General features: G+C 35.5%; 1 protein-coding gene across 1 annotated transcript in view; it reads left to right on the forward strand.

Annotated features, from left to right (window-relative positions):
* The first annotated feature begins 15,611 nt into the window (after positions 1 to 15,611).
* smarca2 (SWI/SNF related BAF chromatin remodeling complex subunit ATPase 2) overlaps positions 15,612 to 19,493 on the forward strand; it is a 57,768-nt gene continuing 53,886 nt past the window's right edge. Inside the window, 3 exon segments of the mRNA XM_084115523.1 lie at positions 15,612 to 15,712; positions 17,531 to 17,770; positions 17,949 to 18,078. Of these exon segments, the coding sequence (XP_083971649.1) occupies positions 17,546 to 17,770; positions 17,949 to 18,078 (355 nt within the window). The 5' untranslated portion in view covers positions 15,612 to 15,712; positions 17,531 to 17,545.

Raw genomic sequence — 19,493 nt, forward strand, 5'->3', positions numbered from 1 at the left:
AGTTTGTCTATACAAATACAGGCAGCCCTTGTTTATGTAACAGATCATTTTAAGAGGTGCATTCTCTTTATCAGAAATCATTATTTACCAACAAACACTGTTTAGCTGTTCAGTTCATTGTTCAGCTATTGAGCTATTTTTCATGGATGTGTAAATACAAGGTCAAGATGTCTAATACTAGTAGTTAATACTAGTCTAATACTGGTAGTTGCAACTAAAAACAAAACATTAAATATTTAGCATAAAAATGTACTTGCTTTACCAGATAGGCCTATAGTTCCTGACATTAAGATTATGAATTGAGCAAAAGAAAGCATTTATTTATACATATTAACCACAAAATACATATTATACAAATTACCTAGTCTGCTTCTAATTCTAATTAAATCTATTGAATCTAATTTCCATGTTTTATGGGGACTTTCCATAGACATAATGATGTTTATACTGTACAAACTGCATTTTCTATTCCCTTACACTAACCCTACCCCTAAACCTACCCATTACACAAAACTTTCTGCATTTTTAAATTTTCAAAAAAACATAATTTAGTATGATTTATGGGGACCAAAAAATGTCACAATGACAAGGATTTTGGATATTGCCATCTTTGTGGGGAGAGAGACAAACACACAAAGATAGACGAATTAAGTCAATTAACAATACCGTAAATAATTAATTAACAATAAATATGCTAAATAAATTATACAAAAATGATTAATTGGACTACAGTGGCTGCAAAATATGTTTTGTTTTTTTTACTTCCAGAAGCAGGTGTCAGTAATGTGACGGTAATCAAATATTTGAATATTTGATGTTTTACTAATGTAAAAGTATAAAACAGATTTAGTTCTGTGTAATGGTAATCCGGGAACTGCCATCTTTGTGTCCTTGAGGGAAAGGCAAAGCTGCCCATGCAATAAGTGTGCTTTAAGTCACTTTGGATGACCAAAACAGTACACGTCATGTACAAAATAACATGTGTCACAGTTATTTTAGGAAAAATGACTGTTTTTTTTCACAGAATATAGTGTAATGTTGTTGGGCAGTCGACTTTCCATAGAATTACAAACTAGCTCTGTATCAGTTAAGAAATCTACACAATCTGGTATTTTGTGTGAGCAATTACATCCTAATGTAACTGATCTATATATAGATCAATGAACCGAATTGTGATTTTTCAAAAAAAATTCTGTTATTATTTTATTTATTATATTTTTTATGTGTTTATATGTGTTTTTCCCCCACAGAATGTTGTTATTGATAGCATTTTTTGCCACTTTCTTTGTTCCTTTCTTTGTTCCTGTTTGCCAACTCATTCCTCAAACACAAAATAAAATACACATTTTACTCAACATCCGCTTCAGTTATAGTTACAGTAGCCTAGGTTCAAGGACACTGAAAAAAAAAAAAAACTCTTTCTGCCTTTTTTAAAAGCAAACACATCTAGCATATCTCAGAGGTAAGTTGTATAGAATTGCCGTTGACATGACAACTTATCTCTTTGGCAATGAGCTGAAGAGGCTTGTTACATGCTTCTGTGACACTTCCAATCAGCACAAGCACTAAAGTGATAGTGAAAGACAAGGAGGCAGAGGCCCAGCCCAGTCACTTTGCCTGGGCGCATTCATCACAGAAACCGCATCATGCTTTATTCCAATAAAGCCTCGTGAAACAAGAGCTGATTTCTTGCTAAATTCCAACATTAGTCACAGGTCCATATTTCAGGATTAGCAAAGTCTATGGGGAGTAATTGTTGCCCTAGGAACGAATGAGGCCTGCCCGGGTTACAGAACCACTCAATTTAAAGACATTTGTTTAGACATTGCTTTGTTAAAAAAAAAAAAAAAAGTACTGTTATGCTACCGGATCAACGGCCACAAATTTCAGTCTTTGTAGCTGTCAGTGATACCTTGTGAGTGATGCCTGAGGGGCAAAAAAAAAAAAGTTTAGAGGAGATTTTCACTAGGTAAAGAGGTTTCAGCGTATGTTAGAGTTGTCTAATGGTTACCTTGCAAAGGCTAAATAGTCACCCAAGTACTTGAAAGATCCAATTTCACAAGTTTATATGAGGAGGATCAAGACGGGAGACCTTTCATCATAAAAGCACTTAAGATCCATGCTGATATTCGATAGAACTTAATCACTGTTTAGAAAAAATGGCGCCTGTCTAAGCACTCTTGGATTCCTTCATTTCAATGAGTGGATTGTGATTTCTTAGGGGACTTGCATTGACTCGTATATGATCCCCAAACATTCCAGATCACTCGTTCATTCATCCGTTTTCAGCACTGTGCTAATGCTCAATGTGCCTCTTGAGACTGTCTTTATTAGCAACTCTGCATTAGCATTTTAGGCCCATCCACGCTGGCATGACTCTATAGCTTCAATCATATTCATTTTAACCATAATATTTAGTTAACTCATCTTCTGTGGTTTAACTGAAAGTCAACCCCTGTGACCCCCGATACCTTGGTTCTGCCAGCGCACAGTGAACTCTATGTATTATTGAATATTGAATTATTGAATGCACTAGTACACTAAACGGATATAATGTGAATGTGAGTCTGGGTCTTATGTCACTCCATGCACTATAATAACTATAAAGAAAAAAACACAATGACTATTTTTGTCAAATTAGCAGTGCTCGGTTATTTGACAAGATCTTGACAGTCAGCATAAATTATTTCACAGTAAGATATATCCTTAACCTTTCTATGTGACATCTGTGGGCTAAAAAATTAGGCAAACTTATCTTATAATAACTTTTTTTGCGGTCTCATGTGAGTGACAGGTTGTCCTGCAGTAAACACGTCATCAGAGAAGAGATGTTGCTGCAAGAGGGAAGGGAAGCTATTTTGAATAAACATTACAAGGGCAGGTGAATAAAAAAAGAAAGAATATGTACACAGATAAATCATTTATGATAAATACTACGGTAATACTAAATTTGACGGTGACTTTCAGTAAAAAAATATGAAAAAAAAAACCTTTGTGTAACATTATTTCACAGTGTCCATGTTACATGTTGCATAATTACAATCAGCTAAACTAAACCCTAAACCTACAGCAAGTACGTTGTTAATATTACTCAATAACTGTTTGTGTAATTACACTGTAACAAGGACACCTTCAAATAAAGGGTCACACTTTATATTAGGTGTCCTTAACTACTATACTTACATAAAAAAATAAGTACAAATGTACTTATTGTGTACATTTTGCATTGCAAAACACGGTAACACTTTATTTCGGTGGTCAGCTTGAGACATTTTACTAAGTATAAGTAACTATTCAACTACATGTCACCAACCAGTCATTAGAGTATTAGTAGACAATCTGCCTAATATCTGTTAACACTTAATTTTGATGGTTCCGCAACAGACATTCTACTGACTATAAGTAACTTTGCAACGTCAACTTATTCTATAACCCTCACCTAACAGTCTACTAATACTCTAATGAGAGTAAGTTGAAATGCAGTTGCAAAGTTACTTATAGTTATTAGAATGTCTAAAGTGTAAACCAAAACACATGCTGCTATTGAGGTGGGATACGGGTGAGGGCATGGGTAGGTTTAAGGGTGGGTTAAAGTTTAAATGAAGGCTCAACAGTGTAATTATAGATGTTATTAGATCAATTACAGCTGTAATTACATGCAGTTTTTTTTTTTTTAAATACAAGTACAATGTAAAAACACATGTATTGAACACAATAAGTGCATTGTATCAAATCATTAATTTAAATGTTAGTACATAGTAGTTAAGTTAAAGAATATAAAGTGGGACCAAATAAATTGTAACCAAACGTTGTAAAATAATTACTTGGATCAGTGATTGGGAAACAACAAGTCAGCGCAACCCTATATTTGATATCTTTGATAACCTGTGACTCAGATGGGAAATACTGTAAAAGTAATGTGTGTGACAGGGTCGATATGATTAATGATAAAATCTTGACAGCGTAAACTTTGAATCAGACATCTGTAGAGAGCAGATCTGTGTTATCAGACAATCGGGGGAAGTTTCTCTCTGTGTTTGTGCACACTTACCAGGTGAAGTTGAGACTTGTAGAGCACCACGGCCTTGAAAGGCATGGAGAAAAGCTCATAAGGACTGTTTGGAGTTTGGACACTTGAGATCTTGCTGTGAGGGGATGTTGCTGCTTGGTAAAAGGAGAGGAAAAGATAATCAGCTTGAGCAGGATGGGGGTGCACAGTGTTCAGTTTGTGACTTCATGGATTTGACCTTGACCAGCATGTTAGGCGACCGTTTAAAAGAATCTTATGCAAAGAAAAAGGTTGCTTTTTGTCTTGATGTCCTCAACCACAGTTTACAATTTCAACATATCATTAAATACACAGAAATAAACTGATACTAAATAATATTGACACATTATATTCTTTACTAATGCTTACTTTTATTACTGAAAGTGCAACATACAGGACTTTTTTAAAGGCAAAGTGATTTTAACACTGTCCATATCTGTAGTGTAAATTTACAGTATATTGCATGTTTTTACAGTAATACATAAACACAGTACAACACTAACTATTTACACTATTATGCAACAAAGCAAAACATTGTGAATACAATATTTTTTTTCAGTGTGTTTCAAATACAAGGAAGAAAATTACAATCAAAGAGTAACAGAGGCTCAAAGAATTTAAAATCTCCAAACATTCAAAATATCCCATTATTATATTCTTTATGTAAGCAACCAACTGTGAAGAAACATATTTTAGATCCAGTAGATGAAACACTAATGATAAACTACACAGGTGTACCCACAGCTTGTATGTAGGTCAACAAATGAAGCACAGAATGTGAAGTCTATTCAAGTCTGTCAATCAGCAGAATGCGGTAGAGAAAGTATTAACTTTGCAACACCTTCCATTGAGAAACACAAATCACTCATATCAGTCATATGCCAAATTTGTTTCAATAGGGTGTTGTTGTTTCAACAGTATGGAAACACTCTCTCTTGTGAAGGGTGGACAGGTTGGCACTAGCCAGCACATAATTCTCTTTTTATTTTTTGTACAAAAAAATCACAATGAACTGAAAAGCCTACCAGCACTTAACACTATATATAGCCAGCATAGAAACAACTCGCTGATCCAGTGCGGGTTGTTACAAACATTATGCTTGGGCCAATCCTACTTGAAAATGTGCTCAGCCGTGATGTTTAAATATATCTACAAATGAAAACAGTGTGCATTATCTTCATTTATTGAAATTAATTGAATTATGTGTCACATATGAGAGGATGTCATCTTTTTTTTTTTTTTTACTTTGGTAAACCCATGGCCTTTTCTTACAGAGATAAGATACATGGTGCCATAGCGCACCATGCCTGAACTCAGAAGCTCCCATGCATTTATGATGAAGAGTATATGATTACTTTTTGTGCAAGAACAATTTTATTATTTTGCACAAGTTGGGGAACGGGCCACTTGTTTAATTGAAACCAGGTGTCACCTTTTACCGTCAGTTTCCATCGAGGGGCAGCTGCCCTGGAAATACTGTTCATCTTACAGATTTACAGTAGAACATTCATGTGTTTGATTTATTGACAAAAAACTGACTGACAATGAGAAAAAAAAAATTGTGAACAACTTACAAAAAAACTCTGACCCCATGGCATGAATACTTATGCTAAGCATTTTTAAAGAAGAGATTAATTAAAGGAAACAGCACTGCTTTATGAATATAAATGATTTGTACTTTCACATTCATTAGTTGAGAAAGACTGCAGCATATTTCCCAGCAGGGAATGTTACACGTCATAACTACTGTATTATGCATGATTACATTGCAACTAACCCTAAACCAAACCCTAATCCTAACCCTATAGTTTAGTCTAGTTAGTTTAGTTTCATTGATTTATATAGGACATTTAATAATGACAGAGTCAACCAAAGTGCTGCACAAAAGTAAAATAGATACATAAAACAAATAACAAAATAAACAAATCACAAATTTCCCCAACAATAAAAATTCACACATAGTAAAGTATTATACAGCAATTACTCCAGCCCATAAGCCATTTTTAAAAAGATAAGTCTTAAGCAACGATTTAAAAACCTGAAGAGAAGTGGAAGATTGTATGTACAACAATCGTATATATAGCAAAGTAGTCCGTTATTATTACTCAGTACTTAAATGTAATTACACTGTAACAAGGACACCTTAAATAAAGTGTAATCGAGCCTTATATAGATGTTAGCACAAGGATTTTATTTATACATTGTTCATGGAACATTTTTTTTCCTGAAACATTTTAGTTGGATGTTTTATGTTTTAATTAACTGTTTCTGAATGTTCAGAGAACATTCAAAAGTAAGGTTTCCTTGTCTGCAAAGTGATAAAACGGAACATTCCCTTAATGTTTTCTCTAACATTCGCATAACTGTTTTTTTTAAACATCCTGACCATTATTCAGAAATACAATTTTTCATAACTTAATTGGAACCTTAGCAAAATGTTCTTAAAACAGCATACTTTTGTTAGTTGGGTTGACACACATTGATGATTAAAGTGGACACAAATGCACAACATGTTGTGTTGTAACTTAATATAAAAATATCAAAGATCATACTGAACTTTACGGAAGAGGATTAGGGCCAAGCAATAATAAAAAAATAAAACCATCTCAAGATTAAAGTCATTATAATGCGAGATTAAACTCGTTAAATTTCGAGAAAAAAAGTTGAAATACAATCTTGAGAATAAACTCATTAAATATCGAGAATAAATTTGTTGTGTTTCGAGAAAAAACTCGTTAAATTTCGAGAAAAAAAACTCGAAATACAATCTTGAGAATAAACTCATTAAATTTAGAGAATAAAGTCGTTGTGTTTCGAGAAAAAAACTCGTTAAATTTCGAGAAAAAAAGTTGAAATAATCGTGAGAATAAACTCAATTAATTTTGAGAATAAAGTCTGTGTTTCGAGAAAAAAGTCGAAATGAAATGTAGAGAATAACGCATTCGATCAGTGTTCATAGCCTACTGATAGAGGACATGGCAGAGTTGGATCACTTAGTCAAGCTATATTTTAGACTTTCTTTCAGTAACAAAGAATAGAACATTCTTAGGTCTAGGTCGGCTAGGTCTTTTTAGAAGAAAAAATCAGTCCAATTTGCGCGATGTACTTGCTTTTGTCCAACATGAAATTCATCAAGGTTTCGTGGTTTCCCAGGATACCATAAGACGCATTATTAAACTTGTTGATCCTCAAGGTATGGAATTTCGACGAAGGAGACGCTTGAGAAGACGCCAGTACACTTGCGCTGGCCCAAATGCACTCTGGCATATGGATAGCTATGATAAATTAAAACTGTAAGGCATTGCCATTAATGGCTGTATAGATGGTTACTGTCTTACATTCTGTGGATGGAGGCGTACACAACCAACAACGATTAATAATGCGTCTTTTGGTATCCTGGGAAACCACGAAACCTCAATGAGGTTGATATCAGTAGGCTATGAACACTGATCGAATGCGTTATTCTCTACATTTCATTTCGACTTTTTTTTCTCGAAACACAATGACTTTATTCTCGAAATTGAATGAGTTTATTCTCACTTTTATTTCAAAAAAAAATTCTCGAAATTTAACGAGTTTTTTTCTCGAAACACAACGACTTTATTCTCGAAATTGAATGAGTTTATTCTCAAGATTGTATTTCGAGTTTTTTTTCTCGAAATTTAACGAGTTTTTTCTCGAAACACAACGACTTTATTCTGGAAATGTAATGAGTTTATTCTCAAGATTGTATTTCGACTTTTTTCAAAATTTAACGAGTTTTTTCTCGAAACACAACGACTTTATTCTTGAAATTTAACGAGTTTAATCTCGCATTATAATGACTTTAATCTCGAGATGGTTTTATTTTTTTATTATTGCTTGGCCCTAATCCTCTTCCGTATTATCCTGAATGAGTCTGATGGAAAAAAAAAAGCCTCTGGTAGGATGGAACAAGGATTTATTTTTAAATTGTAACATATTTAGATATAAGTTTAGCATGTTTAGGAATATGATGCAAGCCAATGTGTTATTATAGGAAATAAATTGAAACATTTGCTAATTTAGTTGTTATAGCACAAAATGTCAAATATTAAAAGAGGGGTAAGATGGCCCCTACATGAAGCCCCCTCTTGATAAACTTTTACAGAACAGTACTATAGGTTTTAATGAAAGCAAAGATGTATGAAATGTACATCTAATTCATGGAAATATTAAATAATAACCCAATTAATTAGAGCAAGTATTTTAAAATAATAACACTAGTAACAACATGCCACTCGGTGCATGTTCTGTGTTTATACTACAACTTTTACTCCACACAAATCCCACATTAACAAGAAGACACAAAAAACTTTGATATTCAACATAATATAATATCATAGATCACTATTTTTCAGAGACAAAAAATTAAATCAGTTAAAGCTTCGACTGACTAAATCTCACAAATGTTGATATTCAGGTGAAATTACAAAATAAAAAAAATAGCATAGCCATTCATGAAAAGTGCTGAGATGAGATGATTTTGTGTCATCTATGGACAGGAGAAAAAATGAAGGTGGTGGTGGGGGAACTTACCCCAACCTACCCAACTAGTTGTTGCAGGTGAGTGTTTGCTAAGGCCTTATGTCAAATGCCATTCACCTGAGGACTTCTCTTCTAGCAACAAGTCATCACGAGCATAAAATAAGGTGAAAAAGTTACATACACACCCGTCCTGTACAACAAAAAAACCCTCATTGTGTTTCCAGTGTTGAAAAATGAAAACAAAGATTTGCCTTCTGAATGCTAACGTGAGAGGGCAGGGATGTGCAAAATGACGTGTATGTACATAGGAATCAGAAATGAATTACATATGGGGCAGCTGTCATTCTGCCACTGGCAGCTCAACAAAGCTGAGCGGAATACCTGAACCGTACGTTTAAAGAGGTAAACACTTAACTTATTCACTGCGCCTTCATATGGCATCTGAGCTTCTGTCAGAAAAAGACAAGCACTGTTATGTCTACAGTCAATTGAGAAGCAATTACGTGAGACTAATCTGTCATTACCACTAAAACGAACTAAGCCCAGGGACATTGTATCAAATCACATGTGTCTGACAAAGCATGCCTCTCAGATAAACCTATTGCATACCAATGAGCGCAGAGCTTGTGTGCTCAGGCATAGCATGAAAGAGGGAAAAGGTCAATGTTTACTGTATGTGGCATGCAAAAGGCAGACTAGCTCAAATTGTCTGTGATACGACAGATCTGCATTCTGTCATCTTCCTTTCAGAGAGGTTTTGGTTTACTCGTCACCAGGGCGCAATCCTTTATTAATTGTCGTTTTCTGGCATCCATTTGGTGCCTTGATGATTCAATAGACTCCTTTATGGCCGCCGGAGTCAGCGTTTGGCCCCTGAGAATATGAGACTGACAAATTAAGATAGAAAGTCAGGCCAAAACAGTTTCTCACATACCACAAGCTTCATGTCATCCTAAAGTGTTTTGAAAACCTGAGATCTCCACTGATATGACTAGCTAATGCATGAATCTCCTCCTCTATGGCCTGTATTCATTACATGGTTCAGAACGGCCAAAGACACTGACCAGTCCTGTGCCGTCTTACTCTCTGAAAACAATATCTTAATCCAGCAGAAGTCCTCAGAGGGCAGGACAGGAGGTGTAATTGCTTTTGTGCATATGTGTCTGCAAGTGTGGACACTGCAGATGTTTATAAAGATATTACACAGATTTTTATGTTTTAATTTCTATAGCATGTGTGCTGAGTCTGCTGACATTTTAACGTTTACTGTCTCCCCAGTTCACACATACACACACACTTGACACTGAGGGTGCGAGAATAAAGTAGCTCTAACTAATCCCAGATGCTGGTTGGTGGTAGTCAGGTATTTTGCTGACATCATCCCTCAAGAGTTGAAAGTATTCAGTGTGACAAGTTAAAAACACATTGTGAGGTTAAATTGCCAGGCTCATCTTCATTTGAAGCAAGACAGAGAAGCCAACACACTCTTTTCATGGCTCCAGACTAAAGAAAACTACTAGAAAATAACAACTACCAAAAAAATAAACATTTAGGAGTCAATACTTTTTTAGTAGATAAATTACAGAATCACTCAATAAAAGCAGAAAACAATTTAGTTCTTATTTGATGCTTGCATTGAAGGGATCAAATACATATTTGTGCTATATCATTCCGTTTTGCAAGAATATATGTTTTAAAAATATTGTAGTTCCAAAATGTTGCCATCCCAATCAAAATTTCCATTACAAACGATTCAACATAACAACATAATAACCCATTTTTGTTGAATATTTCTACCCCCCCCCCCCCCCCCCCCCAACATAAGAGCAAGGTCAGTACTTATTCATGAATCTTTTTGAAAAACTGATTAAAAACGTGAACACAAGAGTTATTTGTTTGTGAAACGGACATCACGGCTCATGCTGTGTTTGTAGTTGCATGCAATACACACTAATTGATATATGACACATCTGCATATGGAAAAACACAACGCTTTTCAGACCTTTGCTAATGGCAACTATATCGATTTAAAATTATTGTTAAAATTATTTTGTGACCACTTTGCCACAGTCGTGAACACTGCTTTTAAAAGTTTAAATGATAGTTCACCCAAAATTCTGTCATCATTTACTCACCCTCATGTCATTCCAAATCTTTCCTTTCATCTGTGAAACACATAAGATATTTAATATTTTGGTTTTGGTGACCACTGACTTCCATTGTACAAAATAATAAAAAAACAGACATTAAAATATCTTCTTTTATGTTCTACTCAATAATAATAATAAAAAATCATTCAGGTTTTCAAATGACATTAGGGTGAGTAAATGATGACAGAAATTAAATTTTTGGTTGAACTATCCCTTTAATTATTAGGTTTCTACAAGTTTGAATTTATTAACTTTTGCTCGTCGGATCAGTCTTCACTCTTGCAGATGTTTGACTATCAGACAATCACTTTAAACCGAACCTCTCTGATTCTCAGTCCTATTAAACCCAGCCAACATGTTAAGTGTTAAGTTTTAGTCTCAATCCCGATAGTAATGTGTCTTAGTTTAGCATGCAGATGTCACGCAGGTAAAGATGATGAATAGACAGCAGAGGATAATAGTGAGTGGCAGAACACCTGCAACAAAGGCAACTACAAAGAGGCCTCACTGACAGCGCTTCCTCCCCCCCCAGCCTCCATCGTGACCCCTCTGGAATCTCGCACCATCTTGGAAAAAGATTTCCAGCACTGCTCTTTATCAGATGCTGGTCCCAAGAGCCTGTTAAAAAGCCCGGGCTTTGCAAATCGAGCAGCGCTGCGACGAAATTAAAGGGTCAAGTGATGGAAGGTGTCCCACACACCTGCTGCTAAATCTGGGATGACAGAGGAGCAAATAAACATTGGCCAGAGTGAATGGGATACAAAGGGAAAGATGTAGCCAATTGGCCAAGAGGGATCTTTAAGAAACCGTTTATTATTATGGACAAAATGGACACTAGCCAACTTAGATTGAAGAAGTCAGATTTAGAGGTGCTTGACAGATTTTTATTTTCACAAGAACAGACATATATAGTGTGTGTAGGATGATAAAAAGAGAACTGCATTAGGTCCATTAGGGCACAGCTTATACCCGGAAAACAATAGAGCCTAGAATCAGCGAGTGTTGTTCATTGAAACACGACACGAGTATATTCAAACCTTTAAGTATCCCCCATAACTGATATTTGTTTTAGGCATGCTGGGTGTCAATAACACAAGATTCGCAAGTGTAAAGGCTCGCGACAAACCCCTGCCGTGTGGCTTCATTTAAATACGAAAGGCTTAATAAGGAAAGTTATCCACCTGGGACGCTCAGAATACCAGCAGCACCACGTACAAAACAAACAAGCCCTCGCAACAGATGTCACATGTAAAACTAAATATAACGTGCCTTTGGTTGGGTCACACCTGGAAAACACAGGCAATTAGCCAAAGTAGCCCATGAAAGCCACTCCAGTCTATGATATACATACTATATATATATAGCTGTGGCCACTGTGCAAACACAGAGCGTGAATGCCGATACTGCCGTGGCGACTGTAATAACCAATGTGTTCATACGACGCCCACAAGAGCTAAAATTGTCTTTTTGTGAATACATTACATTTGTTAAAACACTTGGGCCTTTTGCGATGTACATGGGATTGTTATTATAAGCCACATTTCCATAAAGCTAAAAGCCTATTGTTGTGCTCATTTGAACTGGTAGTTTTGAGATCTAATCCTTTGGCATTGAGCTGCTAAGTGTTATTTAACCTATTTGACTAATTCAAATCTGAATAGTGACAGATCACCTGACTGTACTATAGGATGAGTACAGGCTAGGCGACAATTGGAACAGTGGGCAAATTACATGGTGGGCGGCCTGAGGAGGTCATGGTTTTAAGGCAAATTGATTTTGAAACCACTGTCCACTCTCATTTTCCATTTCAAATGAACGCTGGTCTGGCCTTTCCTGGCCAGTGAATCTGAAGTGGTGGCACTAACCACTCAGGTTATTTGGAGGCTTTATTTGGATGAATTTACATTCAGGAACCTTGCACACATCCTTTTTTTTGAAAATGGCAAGAGAATAAAGGATTACTGAGGAAAGGAAGCAGAGACCATATACTTTGTTTACCTGTCCAAAGGCTATTCAAATACAACCTTTAGTTTTTGCCTTGCAGTCCAACAAGACTGGACTCATTTGACTGATTCTGACTTTTGTTGATCAGAATTGAGGAAATGCAACAATATTAATGGAAAGTTCATAGTATCCGTAATGGGCTAAACTGCTTTGTCGAGTATCACTGTACATAACAATTTTATTTCCCTACAGTACATTACATTTTATATTCTTTGGGATTGGTTATTTATCTGTTACATTAAAAGGTGATACCCACAAGAATTACAAATACAGTCAAAAAACAACCTGCATATCTGCAGCATATGTTTTAAAACATTTGGAAAAATATAAATTATGCTTTACTTGTTTACAGTTTTTTTCTCTTGTTTTTTTTTTTCCCCCTCTAAATTTAAGTGGGTCGTTAAAAAACCCTGAATCATATTCTGTGCTTTCTCGGTGTGAACAGTGGACATAAAATCTACACCTGTGTGACAAAAAGTCATTTATTTTACCATGCGGTTAGTATTGACTTTATAAGAGAAACAACCACAAGAATACAATCTGTCATTCCAACACTGAGGTCACATCAACAACATGCCTATCTCACCTGATAGCATCAGCCAGGTGTCAGAGAAAGCTGACGAGCGATAAGGTTACACTGCAACCCAAATTTCGTTTTGTCAGGGCTGCTGTTACAATTTGTAAATACATGATTACTAGCCAAAAGACAAATGTATCATTTCAGTACATTTGAGATATTTTGATTAATTTAAGAAGCAGTTACTTCAATTAAAACGAAGAATCTAGCCTAATTACAACTATTCTTAGATGAAATGCCTTTCCCCCTATAAAAAATATATATAATATATATATATATATCTATCAGGTTTTTAATAGATCAGTTTTAGCTTGACTTTAATTGTGAAGGATTCCAGATTACAATGTTTATTTAATCATATAACTTAAACCTGTTTAGAAATGCTCCTCTGCAAACTCTTTTTAAGATATGGTCATAATTTTCAGCTTATAAACAATACAACCTTCTTGATTCATTGGCATTTACGTTATACAGTAAATCAACTTTCAAAAACAAACAAACAAAAATCCTCCATTAAAGATATAAACTATTTGCATTCAGAACAATAGAATGCAAACTGATTTGCATAAGTCCCTCAGGTAACAACTGAGAGCCAAATTGACATATTATTGTTATTATTATTATTATTTTTTTTAGCAAATTGTCTATCTTGGCTTATCTTTGTTGCTTGTTTTTTTTTTTTTTTTATGGAACATTATAGTTTCCCTATTGTTTTATTTAAATATGTATTTACCCATTATAAAACAACAACAACATGATTATTTTGCTACCATTTTCTCTCAATGCTGGAACAAGTTCCCAATCAGAACATTGGTTCTGAAAAAAATGAAGACAAAAATGTATGAAAAGCTTCAGAAAAGCTTAACCTATTTAAGCAGCCCAATAAACAGCAGTGTTATACTGCACTAATACTGTTGTTTTTAGAGCATTGTGGTTTAACCTTCATCTTTCAAGCACTCAACACCACTTTTATCTGTACCTGTACTGTATTCTTAATGACATTTGAGGTTCACTCAACTCTTCACTTCTTTCCTGTCTGCACAAGCACAACCAATTAGTTTTCTTTAAAATGCTAGCCTATATAAAAACATTTGCCATGAATGTAAATGTAGATTAATATTAAGATGACATTTTAGTTAAGATGAAACCAACAGTTTAATAGCACTGTTGCTCTATCTAATGACATTACATAAATTCTGAAAACTTATTAAAAACTAGGTCGTTTCATTTGCATATTTGTGTGCACTATTGCAAAGTAATTATGAAGGATGGAATTTAGTAAACTGGTTAGCAATTAGTTCACCAATTAACTGATTTTATAAATGAGTTGCAATGTAATAATTCCAACACATGAATTAATTACCCTCTTAACACTATGAACTGACTGTTGAGTCTTGACTCACAGCTGTATTTGCATGTGTTGCGCTTGAACCTCATTGAAATCTTGAGCACTGACTCCCTCGTGTGGTAACATTATAAAACTACAGTTTTATCACACTTTTTAAGCCAGTGAATATTAAGATTAGATTGCGTGACAACTTGCCCCCAGCTGACATTCTTGAATAATATCCTTGTCATGAGAACTTTTTAAAATGTCGGTATTAATATACCTATCGATACTATATAATTAAACATTCTACTTGATTTTTGATGGTGTCGGCGTAACACACTATAAAACATTATCAATAAGTTATGACAATATGTTTTTATATTGCTTCTCCAAAATAGTAGTTTCAGTTATACAAGATTATTTTTTAAAGTCTGTTTAATGTAATTTAAGATGAAATTACTTAAACATCCAAGTTGATTGTACTTCAAAATGTAAGGCAGCAATTTTACAGTGCAGCTTCCTGAGTTATTAATTATTAATTTGTGAGCTATCAATTTCAGTCCAAAAATAGCTAATTATTGTTACCGCTAATTTAAATATGATAGCCTATACATTATCATTTATTACAATTGTTTTAAATAAAATGCATTATTCAGCAAACAACAACATGCTTATGCAACCAATGCATGCAGTGTATGGAACCTATGCAAAAAAAACCTTCACTCTTCCCACAGATACTTGTGGACAACAACAGGCGTGAATACAATGTGTGCAAGCGTGATTTGAAACGTGTCCCCAAACGCCCTGGCGGACACGCGAAAGTTCCAGTACGTTCGGCCCTGTGAAGTGAAAGTGTACTTGAAAGGCCCCGCCCCAAAATATATCACGAAATGATCGATGTCTTCCTCAGCCAATCACATGACAGAGACGACTGTATTTCCTGCGCTCTCAACGAATCAGAAAGGACAAAACACTAAAAAACGCGAACTTCAACTTGTCAGCAAACAGAAGGGGGAGGGGACCAACATATGGCAGTCATATTTCTGAAGCTGAAATAATGTGTTAGACGTTTTATTGTGTTGTTTACCTCGCAGAAGGTAATTGGGTTTAAATACTCTTTGCTTGGACATTTATACTGATTCATTACGTCAGTGGGGAGCGTTTTTGCCATTTTTTGCTGAAAAAATTTAGCTGGCTAGCATGCTAATATAACTGTACTGTACAGACGGTTAGCGGAGCTGCTGTTCGGTTTTATTAGACAGGGGGGCTTTACTGCGTACTTGCTTTATAACTTTGACAATATAAAAGCAGGTGAATAAACTGCTCCTCTAATAATGCAAAACATGTTTGTAATGCCAGGAAACTGAAAATCTGCTATAAATGTGCATCGGTAGTGCGCTATGATGGGAAGGTCCCAGAAAGTTTGAGATTTCAGGAAACTGCAATGGCGTGAGGGGGAGACAGTCATGACAGCAGGTCGAGGAAGCCATGATCCGATCAGAGCAACTCTCTCCAAATAACACCCCTGCACCGGGTTAACGTTATATATAATGATTAATTGCAGTGATGCTTTTTTTAAATAAGCTTTTTGCTTATAATAGTGCGGCCGGGTGACATTGACTACTAATTAATAGTTGCTTTGTTTTCTTATTTTTTTATATTTAGTTTTCGCCATTATGCTTTGGACATTAAATATAGGCCTGCACGAGCGCATTTGTGCACTCAACAACAGGTTCATTGTTTATTCCTAGTTCTTCCGTTTGTGTGAATGAACTCTAACGTTAACCGTTCATAGATACGCGAATACTTAATGTCATTTTAAATAGAGTGTGTAATTAAATGTTAACGTGCCTTTACATGATACAAGTGTACCATTATCTCACCCTGTGCATTCTCTTACCGTCATTATTGGCGTTTTATGATCCATCCATCCTGTTCTTATTCTGAACATAGACTGTAAAAAATAGATTCTGAACTGAAGCCCTGCTCGTGGGGGGCGTGTCAAAGATCAGCGCGGGATGTTGTTAACATTGTTATGCAAATTATTCTGGAAGAACTCTATTTTAACCCTCTCTGTATGTTTCATTTATGTGATTTTTTTTTTTTTTTTTTTACTTATAATAATAACAACAATAATATTGATAAGGCAAGATTTGAAAAATAATGTCACTTATTTAATAATATATGTTTCCTTTATTTGAGTGGGCGAGTTAATAATAATAATTATAATAAATCAATATTAGAATGTAAATGTAACGGCTTGGGCAGTTAAATTTTATACTACTTGATAGCAAGTATCAGCATTCCCACAGTCATGGAAAACCTGTAAAAATCAGGAATTTTCGAAATGCTGTTTTCCAGGGAAGGAAAATAAATAAACAAATAAAAACCATGAAACTTAATTAGTCAAAAAGTGTGGACCCTGAAATATCATAATACTACTGCATGTATTTCCTCAGTATTATAATTATAGGTTATTTAATGATGCAATAAACCACAAGAAACTGTAATGCTCTTGGCTTATTGCTTTTTTTGTTTATGATAAAAGACTGCAAATGTTATGCATAGTTCCATGTATTAATTAGCATAAACAGTTCTTCCATTTGCTTTTATTCCATTTTATTCCATTTGATAATTAAACTAATTAGCCTAACTGTAGCTTTGAAAAACAATGTAGCAACTTGCCACATTTATATATAGTTTATTAATATGAAGCTAATTAGCGATTTACAGTGACATTGAACAAACCACCCTTTTCATAAAAATATATTTGATTTGCACTTTTTTTATTATTTTGTTTCTTGTTTTGGTACTAATTAATGCAAAACGCTGTCATTTTGGATGGCAAACAATGTTTGAGTGAATCTGTCATGTACAGTAGGTTCAAGATTTTCTCCATCCCCCCCCCCCCCCAGATTCCCAGCTGATAGATGTCCACCCCCAATGAGCCACCAGTTGGGTTGTCCCATGCTGGCCCCTCACCAGGTGCTGGCCTGTCTCCGGGGCCCATCCTAGGGCCCAGCCCTGGACCCGGCCCCTCTCCTGGCTCTGTACACAGCATGATGGGCCCCAGCCCAGGGCCCCCAAGCGTCCCGCATGCTATGCAGGGCCAAGGGGCTGGAGAGTACTCACAGGACATGCAACAAATGCATAAGGTAGAGGATCGCTTTTGACATTGATTATATTAGAATAGATCAATAGTTGTCTAGTAAATGCAAAAACAGAAAAATAATATAAGTGCATGTAAATGAACTTGTTTGGAGGTTCAAACGGTCTTTTTGATGTTGCCAGTATGCCTGCAGTATGTATGACTAACCTCCTGATTCTGTTCAGCCAATGGAGGGAATGCATGAGAAGGGGATGGGAGACGATATGCACTATGGCCAGATGAAGGGGGTGGGCATGAGATCCCTGCACAGTGGCATGGGTCCTCCACAGAGCCCTATGGATCAACACAGTCAAGGTGCAATTACTTATAAGCCATAATTTAATAACAAAGCAGAAAGCACTCAGATGTTATAATTTTAACCCTAATTATAGTTCATTATAGAGGCTCTTATTCTTCTGCCATTGAAAGATTTTAGTCTACAGTTTCCTTAGAGGTAATTAAAGGGTTAGTTCACCCAAAAATGAAAATTCTGTCAGTAATTACTCACCCTCATGATGTTCCAACCGCGTAAGACCTTCGTTCATCTTCGGAACACAAATTAAGATATTTTTGATGAAATCTGAGTGCTGGATTACTTCTCCATAGGTTTCTATGTGATTGAAACTTGCTGGCCCAGAAAAGTTATTAAAGAGATCGTTAATATAGTCCAAGTGACTACAGTGGCTCAATCTTAAGTATATCAAGCGACGAAAATACTTTTTGTGCGCAAAAACAAACAAAAATAACGACTTTATTCCACTATTCATTTCCTTCTCTCTGGGCCTCGTAGTGTTTTTGCGCTGCGCGTCTGTGTTACACGTCACCACGCATCACACACATGACCAGCGTCGGCCAATTGTGAGCCTACGTGGTGACGTGTAACACAGATGCGCAGCGCAAAAACACTACGTGAAACAACTAGAGGCCCAGAGAGAAGGAAATGAATGGTGGAATAAAGTCGTTATTTTTGTTTGTTTTTGCGCACAAAAAGTATTTTCGTCGCTTGATATACTTAAGATTGAGCCACTGTAGTCACTTGGACTATATTAACGATCTCTTTAATAACTTTTCTGGGCCAGCAAGTTCCGGTCACCTAGCAGCCTATGGAGAAGTAATCCAGCACTCAGATTTCATCAAAAATATCTTAATTTGTGTTCCGAAGATGAACGAAGGTCTTACGCGGTTGGAACAACATGAGGGTGAGTAATTACTGACAGAATTTTCATTTTTGGGTGAACTAACCCTTTAAGACAGTTATCCAATAGTGTGTATTTATATATTTTTGTGCACTTATCTTTGGTGCTGCCTTTATGTTACACTATGTATCCTCATATGCTCATACCTATGATCCTTTGTTACCAAGGGACCTTTTATCTGTACCTTTTACAGTTCTAAATTAATCTTTAAATATTCATAATTAAATATTCTGCAATTAACAGGCATGGGTATAGTTTAAAAGTTGTTGATAGTAACCTCAAGATGCGGTCACATTACCGAAATTTCATTAAAATTTGATGGGCAAAAAGGTTGATTGTCAATAGTGTAGAGATGCATGAAGCATGGCTCACACAGAAGTCATTTTCAAACCAAGTAGTTTTCTGTTGTTCAACATGGCGAATTTATGTGAGCAACTTGAACCCTTTTCAAAATCTGTGTGGGGAACCTTTTTGCAGTCATGTGAAACTCCAGAGTGCACAGATTTTGCCCAATAAATTTCACAGAGCAATGGT

Source organism: Abramis brama, assembly GCF_963993115.1.
Source record: "Abramis brama genome assembly, chromosome: 5".
NCBI classification, from domain to species: domain Eukaryota; kingdom Metazoa; phylum Chordata; class Actinopteri; order Cypriniformes; family Leuciscidae; genus Abramis; species Abramis brama.